The sequence below is a fragment of the Nicotiana tabacum genome, chromosome 23 (genome assembly GCF_000715075.1).
Source record: "Nicotiana tabacum cultivar K326 chromosome 23, ASM71507v2, whole genome shotgun sequence".
NCBI lineage: Eukaryota > Viridiplantae > Streptophyta > Magnoliopsida > Solanales > Solanaceae > Nicotiana > Nicotiana tabacum.
The window spans coordinates 90,512,503-90,528,414 of NC_134102.1; the positions used below are offsets into that span (position 1 = coordinate 90,512,503).

At 36.7% G+C, this 15,912-nt stretch overlaps 1 protein-coding gene across 1 annotated transcript; it reads right to left on the minus strand.

The window, feature by feature from the left end:
* Window positions 1–13,800: 13,800 nt before the first annotated feature.
* Window positions 13,801–15,639, minus strand: LOC107799793 (putative WRKY transcription factor 40). Its single transcript, XM_016622943.2, has 4 exons — window positions 15,419–15,639; window positions 14,985–15,287; window positions 14,550–14,666; window positions 13,801–14,199 (listed from the first exon to the last, which is right to left on the minus strand). The coding sequence occupies exons 1-4, from the start codon at window positions 15,497–15,499 to the stop codon at window positions 13,924–13,926; spliced, it is 777 nt and encodes a 258-aa protein (XP_016478429.1). The 5' UTR covers window positions 15,500–15,639; the 3' UTR covers window positions 13,801–13,923.
* Window positions 15,640–15,912: the final 273 nt, after the last annotated feature.

The window sequence follows — 15,912 nt, forward strand, 5'->3', positions numbered from 1 at the left end:
AAATCGGCAATCGCGAAGAAGGAAAAGCACTACCCTAGAAAATACCTTATGCTATCGTGTACAAAGATTCGCTAACGCGAAGAACAAACCACACTGCCTCTAACAAATCCTTTACGCGATCGCTAATTGAACCATGCGAACGCGAAGCACACAGACTCCCACCCTTCGTGAACGCGTCACCTCCGCGAACACGTAGAAGAAATTACAGTTCCCAGCTGCCCATTCTTAACACTTTGCGAATGCTGCCTTCGTCATGCGAACGCGAACAGTAATCAGCTCAAAGGTACGCGATCGCGTGTCACGACCCAAAATCCCACCATATGCGTCGTGATGGTACTTAGTCTCTAAGACTAGGTAAGCCGATTATAATTACATTTTGAGCCATTTTTGTAATCATATAATTTAATACAAGTGTCAAAACCAAAAGCGGAAACAAATATAAAAACCTCCCAAGACTGGTAATACTGAGTCACGAACTCTAACTGAGTACATGCAGTGATCCCAAGGATCGAATATACAATATTGTTCGAATAAGAGTGGACAGTACAATAAAAATAGAAAGACTCTAAGGGGCTGCGATGACCAAGCAGCCCTACCTTGAATCCTTGCGATCACACTCTAATCTCTGTCTGAATCCGATATCTCTAATACCTAGCTATGCACAAAAATATGTAGAAGTGTAGTATGAGTACACCACAATCGGTACCCAGTAAGTATCAAGACTAACCTCGGTGGAGTAGTGACAAGGTACAATCAAGATACTCACTAGTCATTTAACCCGTGCAATATAGTAATATACATAGATAATAGAAAATAAGTAGCAGTGACGGCAACAAAAATCAATCAGGGATACGAACGACAAGACAATAAGAATACCATAAATATTGCTCAAACGAATAAGGAACACAAGTACAACCAATTAATCAAGTCCTTTAAATATAAATCTTTCACATATAAGTTTTTCAAATTAAAATCTTTCGAATATAATTCGTTCAAATAAATATCCTTTGAGTATAGTTCTTTCAAATAAAAGTCACTCTGTGATACCTCATTTCATAATCATAAAATACGGGTCTGAGCCCACTTTCATATTTTCATAATGCCTTGTGCCCATATCTTTATTACAACCGCATGGATAACTCACGTACCAAAATATCAATGTATATAAGATCCGCAGGATCAATTTATTTTTAATAAAGTAAGTTTATAATTTTTAAACCAAGTAAGAAATCCACAAAGAAATGAGTTTATTTTTGAACTCGTTTGGGTAAAGAAAATGACATTTCAATTAAAATGAAGCATCTGATAGCTACTGATTTGGATATAAAATTTATTAAATTAAAACATAATAGCCATTTCTTTTATTCGAAACAAATGAAACCTCGAAAACCAGTAAAAACCAGAAATACAAATCCTTAGAGTCTCGTACGAAAAAGCCAAAGCCAACACAATACAACAAGAAATACAAAACACTTAATATTAAGTCAAATAATACATCACAGAGAACACAAGAATTTAAATATTACGAAAAAATAAAATAACCAAAGGCAAGTGCAGCCATAGAGAAATATCAACAAAAGGACACTCCCGAGGTACTGCCTCGTAGTCCCAACACAAATATCAACAACAACAAGGCCCCCAGACAATCACAAGTCATCACAAATCAATCCCCTACATAGCCCACCTTGTCTCGCCACATTCGCAATAATAAAGTAAATGCGTGCCTTGTCTCGTCGCACGTGCATAATAATATTCCCACCTTCTCTCGCCACATGCGCAAACCCACATATATATAGCCCGCCTTGTCTCACCGCATGTGCATATATCAATAGTAACAATAGCACGGCAGAAACCTCGTGCAAACACCCGAACAAACCTCCCAACAATATCACGTGCCAATATCACAACATCTCATAAATTACACCTCAAGTGCTCAAATATTACAACTTATCACAGAAATCAACAATACATTATTTTCCACAATAAGGAGCCTATGGCTCGACCATAATGTGCACAAAATCTTAACAAAAATATCTGGGAGTGAACAACTCAACAAAATAATATTTTACAATTTAACACTTTTCCTCAATATGATTTACGGCCTTTATAACTCAATACTAATTTCAATAACATGAACTAGAAAGTAATTCATCAAGGAATAACGCTTTATTTAATCCAATTTTTTGGCAAATGGATTAATGCCTCCTTTTAAACTTACATAATAAATTATTTGCAAATGAATAATCCATAATGAAATTATCTCCAGGAAATATCAACTCAACAAAACACGGGATTTACATAAAAATCAAAGTGACAATCACACTAAATTATCATATAAAAATAAATTCAACAAATAAGGATTTGGGCATGACAAATAAAGGATTTACTATTTTCTAAGAATTTTTCAATTTAATACATAAGGGTGTCTACGAATTTCAACAAATGTAATTTGCACATATAAACCAAGTACGTACTCGTCATCTCGCGTACATGGTTTCAATTACACAATTTTCACATAAGACTCAATGCCTAAGAGGCAATTTCCCCACTTAAGGTTAGGCAAGATACTTACCTTTTTGAAGTTAGGCTGATATTTCAAAATAGCCTTCTTGCTTGAATTGACTTCCGGACAACTCAAATCTATTCAAATTAATTGTATAACTTCATTAAAATTCATCAAAAATAATTTCGAATAATAAAATATCAACTTAAAATTTTATTCTAAAAAGTCAACGCGGGGCCCTCCTCTCTGAACCCGACAGAAATTTTACGAAATCCGAACACCCATTCCAATACGAGTTCAACCATACCAATTTTATCAAATTTTGATAACGAATCGACCTCCAAATCCTCAATTTAAGGTATAGAAAATTTCTATCATTTTAAACCCAATTCACTAATTTCATGATAAAAACAACAATAGATTCATGTATTTTAACCAAAATCGAGTTAGGAATTCTTATCCCAATGTTTTCCATGAAAAACCCTTGAAAGATCGCCCCACCCGAGCTTTCTTTGTCCAAAAATGGAAGAATGAGACGAAGTCTCATTTTTGGACTTTATTCTGTTGCCCAGGGGTTTGTTCTTCGCGTTCGCGATGAACAAATTCTTCAACAACCATTTCCAAACTCTTCTCAGACAGCCTGTAGTATAATGGTCATAACGTTTTATACAGAACTCCTAATGATGAGTGGTTTGACTTTTCGAAAACTAGACATTAAGGGCTACAATTGTTATGTTTTGCTCAACTCCCAATTCCTTATATATTTCGAGATATAATCTTCCAAAGTCAGCTCTGTGCAGTAGAAATTTCTTCTTCGTGATTTCTAAATTCTTCCCAGACAGCCAGTAGTGTATCTAAAATATCTTTTTGTACACAACTCCAAATTCCAAACGGTTTACATATCTAAAAACTAGACACAAAGGGCTACAACTTTTATTTTTGGAGCATAAATTCCTTATAGATTGCAAGATATACGCTTCCGAAGTCGGGTGATGGACAACATGAATTCTTTATTCGCGAACACGAAGAAAAAAATCCCAAAAGCCAACTCCTTCTTCGCGAACGCGAGAGGCTCTTCGCGAATGGAAAGAACAACACTAGACATTAGAAAGCGAGCATCCAATGTAGCCCAAAATGATCTGATAACACCCGAAACACACCTGAGGCCCTCGGGGCCTTAACCAAATATACCAACAAGCCCTAAAACACGATACGAACTTAGTCGAGGCCTTAAATCACATCAAACAACACCGAAACTACGAATCACACCTCAAATCAAACTTATGAGTTTATGAAATTTCTAAATTCTATAACTTGTGCCGAAACATATCAAATCAATCCGGAATGACTTCAAATTTTGCACACAAGTCAAAAACGACATAATGGAGTTGTTCCAATTTCCGGAATCGAATTTAGACTCCGATATCAATAAAGTCAACTCTCGGTCAAACTTTTCTAAAAATCTTCCATTTTCCAACTTTCGCCAACATACGTCAAATTGTCCTACGGACTTCCAAATCCAAATCAGAACATACTCCTAAGTCCGAAATCACCATATGAAACTATTTCCATCATCAAAATCCTATTCCGAAGTTGTTTTTCCAAAGGTCAAACTCCGATCAACTCTTTTCATTTAAGCTTCAAAAATGAGAATTGCTCTTTCAATTTAATTCGAACCTTCCAAAAACCAAACTCGACCACACCCGCGGATCATAATGCATATTATGAAGTTGCTCGGGACCTTAAATCGCTGAACAAAATGCTAATTCACAAAACGACAAGTCAGGTCGTTACATTATCCCCTCTTAAACATACGTTCGTCCTCGAACGTGCCAAGAATCTTTTTGAGGATTTCAATACTTATAAACTTATAAACCTCAAACAGGAAGATTATTTCTTTCATCCATACTTATAAACTTTAAAACCAAATTTCTTACACTCCACACATTTTAAAAAGACCTGATTTTTCACATCAACACACGGTATTAGTCTCAACCGGATGTAGCAACTTGTGCCTACGCACACATCATACGTATGCCTATAACCACATCTCTGGTCATAATAGCTGTTCATAATCAATTTCAGCATCGTCAATTAGCCTCATATATTAACCAAAACCTCATTTCGAATTTTCACAACACTGACAGCAAAACGTGAGGCATGAAGACCTCATAATTATTTACCCGACTTAACGAGTCATATTTAACGCCACCTGGGCACTCATCTCGTAGGCTAAAACTCAATAATTATAACATGAATATGGCTATATATGCACAGAATACATAAAAGAGAGAATTTAAAACACATGAATTCAACCACAAGAATCTCATCGTGATATAACTTCCACCGCGGCACGCAACCTGGGTTAAACATATCAAATCACATTAAACCGCGCTGAAATTTTCCATTTCCCCCTCTTTTTTTAAATAAATTCCGTAAAATAATTTCACAACACATAATGAACCCCCATACCGGTAGGGCATATAATTCATAAAATTGTAATCAATTATCCCGAAATTACACCAAAACCCACTGTAGTGAGTAACAGAAAGTCACTTTTGGACTCATAGCCCGCAATAGTGTGCAAAACAAAATGATAGTGTCACGACCCAAATTCTCCCTCTGTAGATTGTCGTGACGGCACCTAGTCTCTACGACTAGGTAAGCCTAATATTTTGCGGAAATGAAATGAAAACATGAAAATTAACAACTAACAGTAGCAGATAATTTATATAAGTAATTAAGACGCCGCTCGGCATATACAATAGTCAATACTCTATAAATACATAGTCTTCCCAAAACCCGGAACATCGTAACTCACAAGCTACTGAAGGAAACAAGTATCTCTATACACCAGAGTCTAATAAAAGAAGTAAGGAAGGTAAATGTCATAGGGGAGAATAGAGGGGGACTCCGAGGTCTGCAGACGCGGCAGATGTACCTTGAAGTTTCCGTACAGCAACAAGCACTCTCAGCTAATAGCGGAGCTAATAAGTAGTACCTGGATCTACACACAAAAACATGTGCAGAAGAGTAGCATGAGTACACCACAATGGTACCTAGTAAGTGCCAAGCCTAACCTCGGTAGAGTAGTGACGAGGTCAGGTCCGGGCCCTACTGGGATATAACAATAAAACAGATGCTATAATAAAAATGAAGTAAAATGGAGAAGACAACAACAAGTATTTACAAAGCAATAACAGCACCGCACAATGATATAGCAACAGGGGCGCTCCCGAGATACCGTCTCGTAGTCCCAAAAGTAAATATATAGGGAGAGCTCCCGAGGTACCGCCTCGTAGTCTCAAAAGTAAATATGCAGGGAGAACTCCCGAAGAATCGCCTCGTAGTCTCAAAAGTAAATGTGCAGATCAAACCGATAGATACAACAATTAACAACAATAATTTTTACAGTTAAGACTGATAAATATCAAGGGAAAAATAGGAAATCAATTAGGCATGCTGCACAGAGTTCAAATAAGCAGTTAAAGTACGTAGACATGGGATATTAGACTGAACAGGATATCTACACATGTTGGGATAACTCAATTAAGAATGAAAATAGACTAATACTCATTTAAACGGTATAACTCAAATTAAAGGAAAGACAGATTTCTACTCAGTAACATAAGTCGGGTTTTTACAACAAATAGCCCGTGTACGTACTTGTCACCTCACGTACACGATGCTCACATATCACAACAGTACTAGATCCTAAGGGGATTTCCCCCACACAAGGTTATGCAAGGAACTTACCTTGAACCAAGCTCAATCAATCCGTAAGAATGCTCTTTCCTTGATTGTCCAACTGTGAATGACCCAAATATAGTCAAACACAATTGCATATCATAAATACAACTATAATAGGCTCATCTAATTAATGAAATCAAAACTTTAACAAAAATTCCGAAATTCGCCCTAAAAAGTCGATTCGGGCCCACGTCTCGGAATTGGGTAAAAGTCACAAAATATAAACACTCATTCACTCACGAGTCTAACCATATTAAATTTACTAAAATCCGACACTAAATCGCCACTCAATTCCTCAAATCAACTCACCAAATCCCTAACCTCCAATTCCCAATTTCCACCTTAAATACACCCTAACTAGGTGAGAAAATAAATGGGGAAGCAAAATTATTGATCAAAATAAGCACAAGGAACTTACCTCACGAAATCCCCCAAAAATGCTCTCAAAATTCGCCCTAAACCGAGTTTGCAAAGTCCAAAATGACAAAAATCACGAAGCCCTTCGGTTTTAAACACTGCCCAGGCATTTTCGCACATGCGGAGCCTAGGCTCGCACCTGAGCGTGCGCTTGTCCATAAAATGAGCGCTTCTACGCAAACCACTTACCTCCCTCTGCCTCCGCACCTGCGAGGAAGGGGCCGCACCTGCGCGTGTGTGCTTGCGGAATCCTGTCCGCTTCTGCGATTTCATTTTGCACCTGCGGTCAGCCTTGCGCATCTGCGGGCATCGTAGATACAGCCTTTTCCACGCACCTGCGACCCCTGACCAATCCACCCAACTCCGCTTCTATGACATATTGCTCGCACGTGCGATCCCGCACTTGCGGTCTCCTCGCTGCAGGTGCGAAAACACCATATGCCTGAAGACTTCAGCAACAACACCAATCCAACTTTTGATCCGTTAAGCACCAGAAAATCACCCGAGGCCCCCGGGACCTCAACCAAACATACCAACCAATCCTAAAATACCATAGGAACATAGTCGATCCCTCAAACCACATCAAACCACGCTAAAAATCACGAATCATTCTCCGATTCAAACTTAAAGAACTTGAAACTTCCAAATCCGACAACCGATGCCGAAACCAACCAAACCACGTACGATTGACCTCACATTTTGCAAACAAGTCATATTCGACACTACGGACCTACTCCAACTTTCAGAATCGGAATCCGACCCCGATATCAAAATCTCCACTACCGGTCAAACTTCCCAAAAATTTAACTTTCGCCATTTCAAGCCTAATTTAGCTACAGATCTCCAATTCACATTTAGGACACGCTCCTAAGTCCAAAATCACCCAACGGAGCTAACGGAACCGACAAAACTCCATTCCGAAGTCGCCTTCACATAGTTCCGCCTACGGTTAAAAATCTTAAGACTTAAAGCTTCCGTTTAGGGACTAAGTATCCCAAAACACTCCTAAACCAAAACAAAACCTCCCGGCAAGTCACCTAAGCAGAAAAAGATACGGGGGAAGCAGTTAATAGGGGATCAGGACTATTACACTCAAAACGACCGACTGGGTCGTTACAGATAGACACGGGCTAACACCATCAAATCTCTCAACAGGGATAAATACATGAATGGTGTACAAATCACAAACTCGCCCTATATGGAGCACGATAGGAGGTCTCACATCGATAATCATAATTGAATCAAAATAAGAATAGTGCTCCTTTTATTATAAATTAAATCATACATGTAACGACACCATCTGGTGTATTGGCCTCAGCCAAGTCATAGCAATTATATCAATGTGCCGGGCCTCCCCTTCTTGGGTGCCCTCTACCTGCCCGTCCTCCACCCCTAACTGGTTGTGCACGTGGAATATTAACTGGAATAAAGCCTGTAGCCTGAGTGTTCTAATAAAATCCACCCCTCCTAAGTCTGGGACAATTTCTCATGATGTGTCTAGTATCACCACACTCATAACAACCCCTCTACGGGCGCGACTGCTCAAATTGAGTTTGTGCCGGATAACTGTAAGAACCTTGTGTCGGTGGTGCACTAAAAGTATTAACCTGAGCACTACGAGTACTCTGAATTGTAGACTGGGCTGACCGACTGCCTGAGCTTCCGCCATAATGAGTCATAGCTACAGAGTAGAATTCACTGAATCCTCTAGAGTTCCGAGACCTTTTGGCATCCTTAGACTCATTTTCCTCACTTCGAACACATTCTAACATTCTGACAATCTCTACTACTTGCTGAAATGGAATGTTAGTGTGCAACTCTTGAGCCATACATATTTTAAAATCATAATCAAGCCCTTCAATGAATTTGCGGACTCGCTCTCTAACCGTAGGAACCAAGATAAGTGAATGTCGGGCTAACTCACTGAACCTTATAGCATATTCTGACACTCTCATGGTGCCCAAACACAACCATTCAAACTCTATGCGCCATGTATCCCGGAGAGTCTGGGGAACAAACTCTTTCAAAAACATCTCCGAAAATTAAGCACAAATTGGTGGTATTGCATAGGCTGGTCTACCCTCTTCATAAACTTGCCACTATTGATACACTGCTCCTTGTTCGGGTGTTTGCACGAGTTTCTCCCGTGCTATTATTACTATTGATATATGCACATGCGGCGTGACAAGGCGGGCTATATATATATGTGGACTTGCTCATGTAGCGAGACAAGGTGGAAATATTATTATGCATGTGCGGCGAGACAAGGCGGGCATTTACTTTATTATTGCGCACGTGGCGAGACAAGGTAGGAATATTATTATGCATGTGCGGCGAGACAAGGCGGGCATTTACTTTATTATTGCGCACGTGGCGAGACACGGTGGGCTATGTCGGGGATTGATTTGTGATGACTTGAAGTTGCTTGGGGGCCTTGTTGTTGTTGATATTTGTGTTGGGACTACGAGGCGGTACCTCAGGAGTGCCCTTTTGTTGATATATCTCTATGGTTTCACTTGTCTTTGATTATTTTATTTTTTCGTAATATGTAAATTCTTGTGTTCTCCGTGATGTATTTTTTAACTTAATATTAAGTGTTTTATATTTCTTGTTGTATTGTGTTGGCTTTGGCCTTTTTGTACGAGACTCTGAGGATTTGTATTTCTGGTTTTTGAGGTTTGAGTTGTTTCGAATAAAAGAAGTTGCTATTATATTTTAATTTAATAAATTTTATAACCAAATCAGTAGCTATCGGATGCTTCATTTTAATTGAAATATCATTTTCTTCACCCAAACGAGTTAAAAAATAAACTCATTTCTTTGTTGATTTCTTACTTGGTTTAAAAATTATAAACTTACTTTATTGATAATAAATTGATCCTGTGAATCTTATATACATTGATATTTTGGTACGTGAGTTGTCCGTGCGGTTGTAATAGAGATATGGGCATGGGGTGCCGTGAAAATATGAAAGTGGGTTGAGACCCGTATTTTATGATTATGAAATGAGGTGTCACAGAGTGACTTTTATTTAAAAGAGTTATACTCGAAGGATATTTATTTGAAGGAATTATATTCAAAAGATTTTTATTTGAAAAACTTATATGTGAAAGATTTATATTTGAAGGACTTGATTAATTGGTTATACTTGTGTTCCTTATTTGTTTGAGAAATATTTATGGTGTTCTTGTTGCCTTGTCGTTCATATCCCAGATTGATCTTTGTTGCCGTCACTGCTACTTATTTTCTATTATCCCTTTATATTACTATATTGCACAAGTTAAGTGATTAGTAAGTTTCTTGACTGTACCTCATCACTACTCCATCGAGGTTAGTCTTGATACTTACTGGGCACCGACTGTAGTGTACTCATACTACACTTCTGCACATTTTTGTGCAGAGTCAAGTATTGGAGATATCAAATTCGGACAGAGATAAGAGTGTGATCGCAAGGATTCAAGGTAGGGCTGCATGATCATCGCAGTCCCTTAGAGTCTTTCCATTTTTATTGTACTGCCCACTCTTATTCGAATAGTATTGTATATTCGATCTTTGGGATCACTGCATGTACTCAGTTAGAGTTCGTGACTCAGTATTACCAGTCTTGGGAGGTTCTTATATTTGTTTTCGCTTTTGGTTTCGACACTTGTATTAAATTATATGTTTTTAAAAAATAGCTCGAAATGTAATTATAATCGGCTTACATAGTCTTAGAGACTAAGTGCCATCACGACGCATGTGGTGAGATTTTGGGTCGTGACAAGTAAAGGATTTACTATGTTCCAAGAATTTTCCAATTTAATACATAAGCGCGTCTATGAATTTCAACCAATGTAATTTGCATATATAAACCAAGTACGTACTCGTCACCTCGCGTACATAGTTTCAATTACATAATTTTTACATAAGACTCAATACCTAAGGGGTAATTCCCCCACTCAAGGTTAGGCAAGATACTTACCTTTTTGAAGTTAGGCCGATATTCCAAAATAGCCTTCTTGCTTGAATTGACCTCCGGACATCTCAAATCTATCCAAATTAATTGTATAACTTCATTAAAATTCATCAAAAATAATTTCAGATAATAAAATGTCGACTTAAAATTTTATTCTAAAAAGTCAACATGGGGATCGCCTCTCGGAACCTGAACACCCATTCCAATAAGACTTCAACCTTACCAATTTTATTAAATTTCGATAACGAATCAACCTCCAAATCCTCAATTTAAGGTACAAAAAATTTCTACCATTTTCAACCCAATTCACTAATTTCATGATAAAAACAACAATAGATTCATGTATTTTAACCAAAATCGAGTTAGGAATTCTTACCCAAATGTTTTCCTTGAAAAACTCTCTAAAAATAGCCTCCCCGAGATTTCTTCTTCCAAAAATAGAAGAATGAGACCAAGTCTCTTTTTTGGACTTTATTCTGCTTCCCAGGGGTTTGTTCTTCGCGTTCGCGACCCTCCCCTCACGTTCGCGATGAACAAATTCTTCAACAGCCATTTCCAAACTCTTCTCAAATAGCCTATAGTATAATGATCATAACCGTTTATACAAAACTCCAAATGATAAATGGTTTTACTTTTTGAAAACTAGACATCAAGGGCTACAACTTTCATGTGTTACTCAGCTCCCAATTCCTTATATATTGCGAGATATAATCTTCCAAAGTTAGCTCTATGCAGCAGAAATTTCTTCTTCGCGATTTCTAATCTCTTCCCAGACAGCCTATAGTATATCTACCATATCGTTTTGTACACAACTCCAAATTTCAAACGGTTTATATTTATAAAAACTAGACAAAAAGGGATATAACTTTTATTTTTGGAGCATGGCCAAATTCCTATAGATTGCAAGATATAAGCTTCCGAAAAACAAAATCCTAGAAGCCAAATCCTTCTTAGCGAACGCGAGAGGCACCGCGCGAACGCGAAGAACAACACCAGACATCATAAAACCAACATCCAATGTAGCCCAAAATGATCTGATAACACCTGAAACACACCCGAGGCCCTCGGGACCTTAACTAAATATACCAACAAGTCCTAAAATACGATACGAACTTAGTCAAGGACTCAAATCACATTAAACAACACCGAAAATATGAATCGCACCTCGAATCAAACTTATGGGTTTATGAAATTTTCAAATTCTATAACTTGTGCCGAAACATATCAAATCAATCCGGAATGACTTTAAATTTTGCACACAAGTCAAAAATGACATAATGGAGCTGTATTTCGACCTCGATATCAATAAAAGTCAACTCCTAGTCACACTTTCTAAAAAACTTCTATTTTCCAACTTTCGCCAACATGCGTCAAATTGTCCTACGGACTTATAAATCCAAATCCGAACATACTCCTATGTCCGAAATTACCATATGAAGCTATTGAAATCATCAAAATCCTATTCCGGAGTTGTTTGCTCAAAAGTCAAATTCCGGTCAACTCTTTTAATTTAAGCTTCAAAAATAAAAATTGCTCTTTCAATTTAATTCTGAACCTTCCAAAAATCAAACTCGACCACACTCGCGGGTCATAATACATATTATGAAGTTGCTTGGGACCTTAAGTCGCTAAACAGAATGCTAATTCACAAAACGATAAGTCAGATCGTTGCATTCCTCCAGTCGCAACCACGATTAAGAATCTTCCAGCTCCAAGTTTTCCTCTATGCGATTGCGAAGACCAATTGAGGCACCAGAAACCAGAACACACCAGCATCGAAAACAAGAAGAAAAATGGTCTGAAATCAATCCGAAACACGCCCGAGCCCCTCAGGATCACGTCCGAACATTCCAACAAGTCCCATAATAACATTAAAACGACGAATCGCACATCAAATGAAACTTAATGGAACTTTTGAACTTTCAACTTCCAAAACTCGCGCCGAAATATATCAAATCAACTCGGAATGAACTCAAATTTTGCACACAAGTTTCAAATGACGTAACGAAGTTATTACAATTCCTGAAACAATAATCCGAATCCAATATCCTCAAAGTCAGCTCTCGGTCAAACTTATTAACTTTCCAAACCTTCAAATTCACAATTTTCGCAAATTAGCGCCGAAACATTCTAGAAATATCCAAATAAAATCCGAGCATACTCCCGAGTCCAAAATCACCATCCGGACCTAACAGAATTATTAAATCTCCAATCTGAGGTCAAATACTAAAGAGTCAAACTTGGTCAACTCTTCCAGCTTTAAAACTTCAAATCATGAAATTCATTCTTCCAAATCAATTCTGAATAACCTGAAAACCAAAACCGACGATTCACACAAGTCACAATACATCATACGGAGTTACTCATGCCCTGAAACCACCGAGGAAAGTGCCAATGCTCAAAATGACTTTATTATGCTTAATTAACCTTTATTATTTTTTATCATCTTTTTATTATCTTTTATTATAGCATTAATATGGGTAATTAATGAGGCATAATTTGTAGATCGTACATCCCATAGCTCTAGTATAAATAGAGGCTTTCATTTTATTGTAAGACATCAAGAAATACTGATAGCAAAAGATAATTTTCTTTCTCTCAAGTTTTATTCAAGTGTTGCTGAGATTTCCTATTATTTTTTATCCTAGTGGGAACATTTTGAAGCCAAGGCTTGTCTTTTCTTCAATTCTCCTTATTTTACTCGCTTTGTTCTTCATTGCTTTATTTTATCAGATTAATTTAATTCATGTATTTATAAACCACGTTACAAATTCAACTGTAGCTTTTTATGGGTAAACAGAAGTTTGAAGTCGAGCGTCCTATCTTTTTTGTTTGGATAAATCCCCTTTATATTCCTATATATACTTGTATTGCTCCATACCTTGGCAGCAAAGAGTTGTATTTGGGAGTGGAACATGAACGAAACCCCTCCTTTTTATAAGTCTTGCAAGATAATTAAATTGACAAAAGATCATTCAAGAAAAATTTAAAAATCATGTACCATATAACAAAACTTTTTTTGTTGTGTTTTTTAATGTCACGTAATCTTATGCGATTATGGCGTATATATTTATGAATCAATCCTAACGTCTACTCCCAATATTGTCTTTACTATTCTATAAATTTTATTTAGTACCAGCCCAAATATTCGGAAAACACAGCTAAGAAACAGTTATTATAGCAAAGAAAACATCCTTTCCAAATGGTAAATTTACACTAGGTTCACTTCAATGACCAATCTCAATGAAAAAACAGAAACCGTTTGAGTAACTGTAATTTTGCTTCATTTGAAAGCTAATTAATCATATTCAAAGAATTTTCCGGAGATGGCTGCAGCAACTGCAGCTGTGAAACTAGGGTTCTTGGTCAAGGAAGACGCCATTTGTGCGACTAAAACTTGCTGTAGCGAAGTTGTGTCAATGTCTTGCATGAATTTGTTCAGAAAACTAGGATTTGTTGTAACATTTTGGTTAATTAATGGGACTGTTACTTGAGCTTGGGATGGGAGAGGATGGTTGTGCTCCCCCTCATATGTAGCTACTAAAACTGATGGATCTTCAACACTTCTTTGCACCTACAAATTGAGTTTCATTCATATAGTGGAAAAACAAACTAATACATTAATATTATATGATTTCTCTAGTCTAGGTGTGAGTATATAGGAATAGGGTACATACTTACATGCACTCAAGTTTATATTAAACCATACAATTTAATCTTAATACAGTTTATAATAAAACATTTCACATGGTCAAATGATAAATGTTTGTATCGAAAATATAATGTCTTCTTTTACGCATAAATCAATATTTGTAACACTGAGTGCATATAAATTTTTACCTATGAAGATTGACCACCAGAGTAGACACATAATATTCTTTTACGCATTTAGTCAAATTAAGAAGATTGGTTGCATGAACTGACCTTCTTCTTGACTGGGCATGATGGTGCAAAAGAACACTTATAGTAGGCTCTAGGTGAAGGATTATCTCTTGTGACTTTTTGACCATATTTTCTCCAGTGATATCCATCTTTCACCACCTGAAAATCAGGCCAAGGAAAATTTTTTAAAAAGGAACTATATTTCGAAAACCAACACCAAAGAAGAAAGTTATACTTGAAGTTCATTTAAACATGTTCAAACTTTTGAGACCATTTATTAAAAAGTCAATTTATACCGTTTTCATATATTGAAATTATGTACCCGTTAATATATATCAGTGGTGGATTTACTTATAGGTTGTTGATTCTTGATTGTGCCTTAACCTTTAGATCAATCTTAGGCTTATCTCTTTAAGGATTGAAAATATATTTAAAATTGTTAAGCATACTGAGAATTAAGAAATCTCTGGAACTTACTGCGCTTTGATCGGAGGGAGTAGTTTTTACACAAACAGTTGAAACGTTGGTTCTGATTTCCCTTGGCTTCTTAGGTGATGCTTCTTCAATTATGATTTCTGAATTTTCACAACAGTGATCATCTTCAGCCTTTCTTTTTCTAGATAATAATTTGGAATTCTGCTCCTCAGAGTTGTGTTTTTGCAGCAATTCAATTAGGTGAGTTTGCAAGTAATTGTAGTTCTCACACAAAGTTGTTAACGTTGTCGTTAGCTTCTTATTCTCCTCTTTCATCCTGATCAACTCTTCATCCAACATCTCATGCTGCATTTATCAAATTACTTTTATAACAATAATAATAATAATAATAATAATAATAATAATAATAATAATAATAATAATAATAATAATAATAATAATAATATTTGTTTTGACGAAAGAATAGATCTACCAACCGGAATACTATTGACGTTTTGCGGTGAAGGGTTTGTGTTAAGGTCAATAGCAAAAGACTTGTCCCGAGAACTTGTATCCATTGAATCCAAGTTTTCTTTCTTCTTTATCTTCGTTGATTGGTTTTTTGGATGAAAGGAATGAAAAGATTAATTGGGTAAGATGGGCATTTTATAAGGGAGAAAGTGAAGTAGTTAAATTCAATTCATGTTTTGAAATGGAAGAGAAAGTGCCAGGAAATTGAGTGTCTATAAAAGATATTAATGCTAATTGCCTATTCAAACACTTCACTATCGGAGTGGCCATATAGAAAGACTTGGTGAAAATGAATACTACTTTCAAGAAAGTGTGTATTCAAGTCTTGGTCAATTTTCAATTTAATTGCTCAACAATTGTTTGAATACTACTGCAGGAATTGTTTTTATTAATAGTCCCTTTTAACACTTATTCCAAGATTAATCGTATTTTATATCTTTGAGCTGGGGCTCTCCTTTTC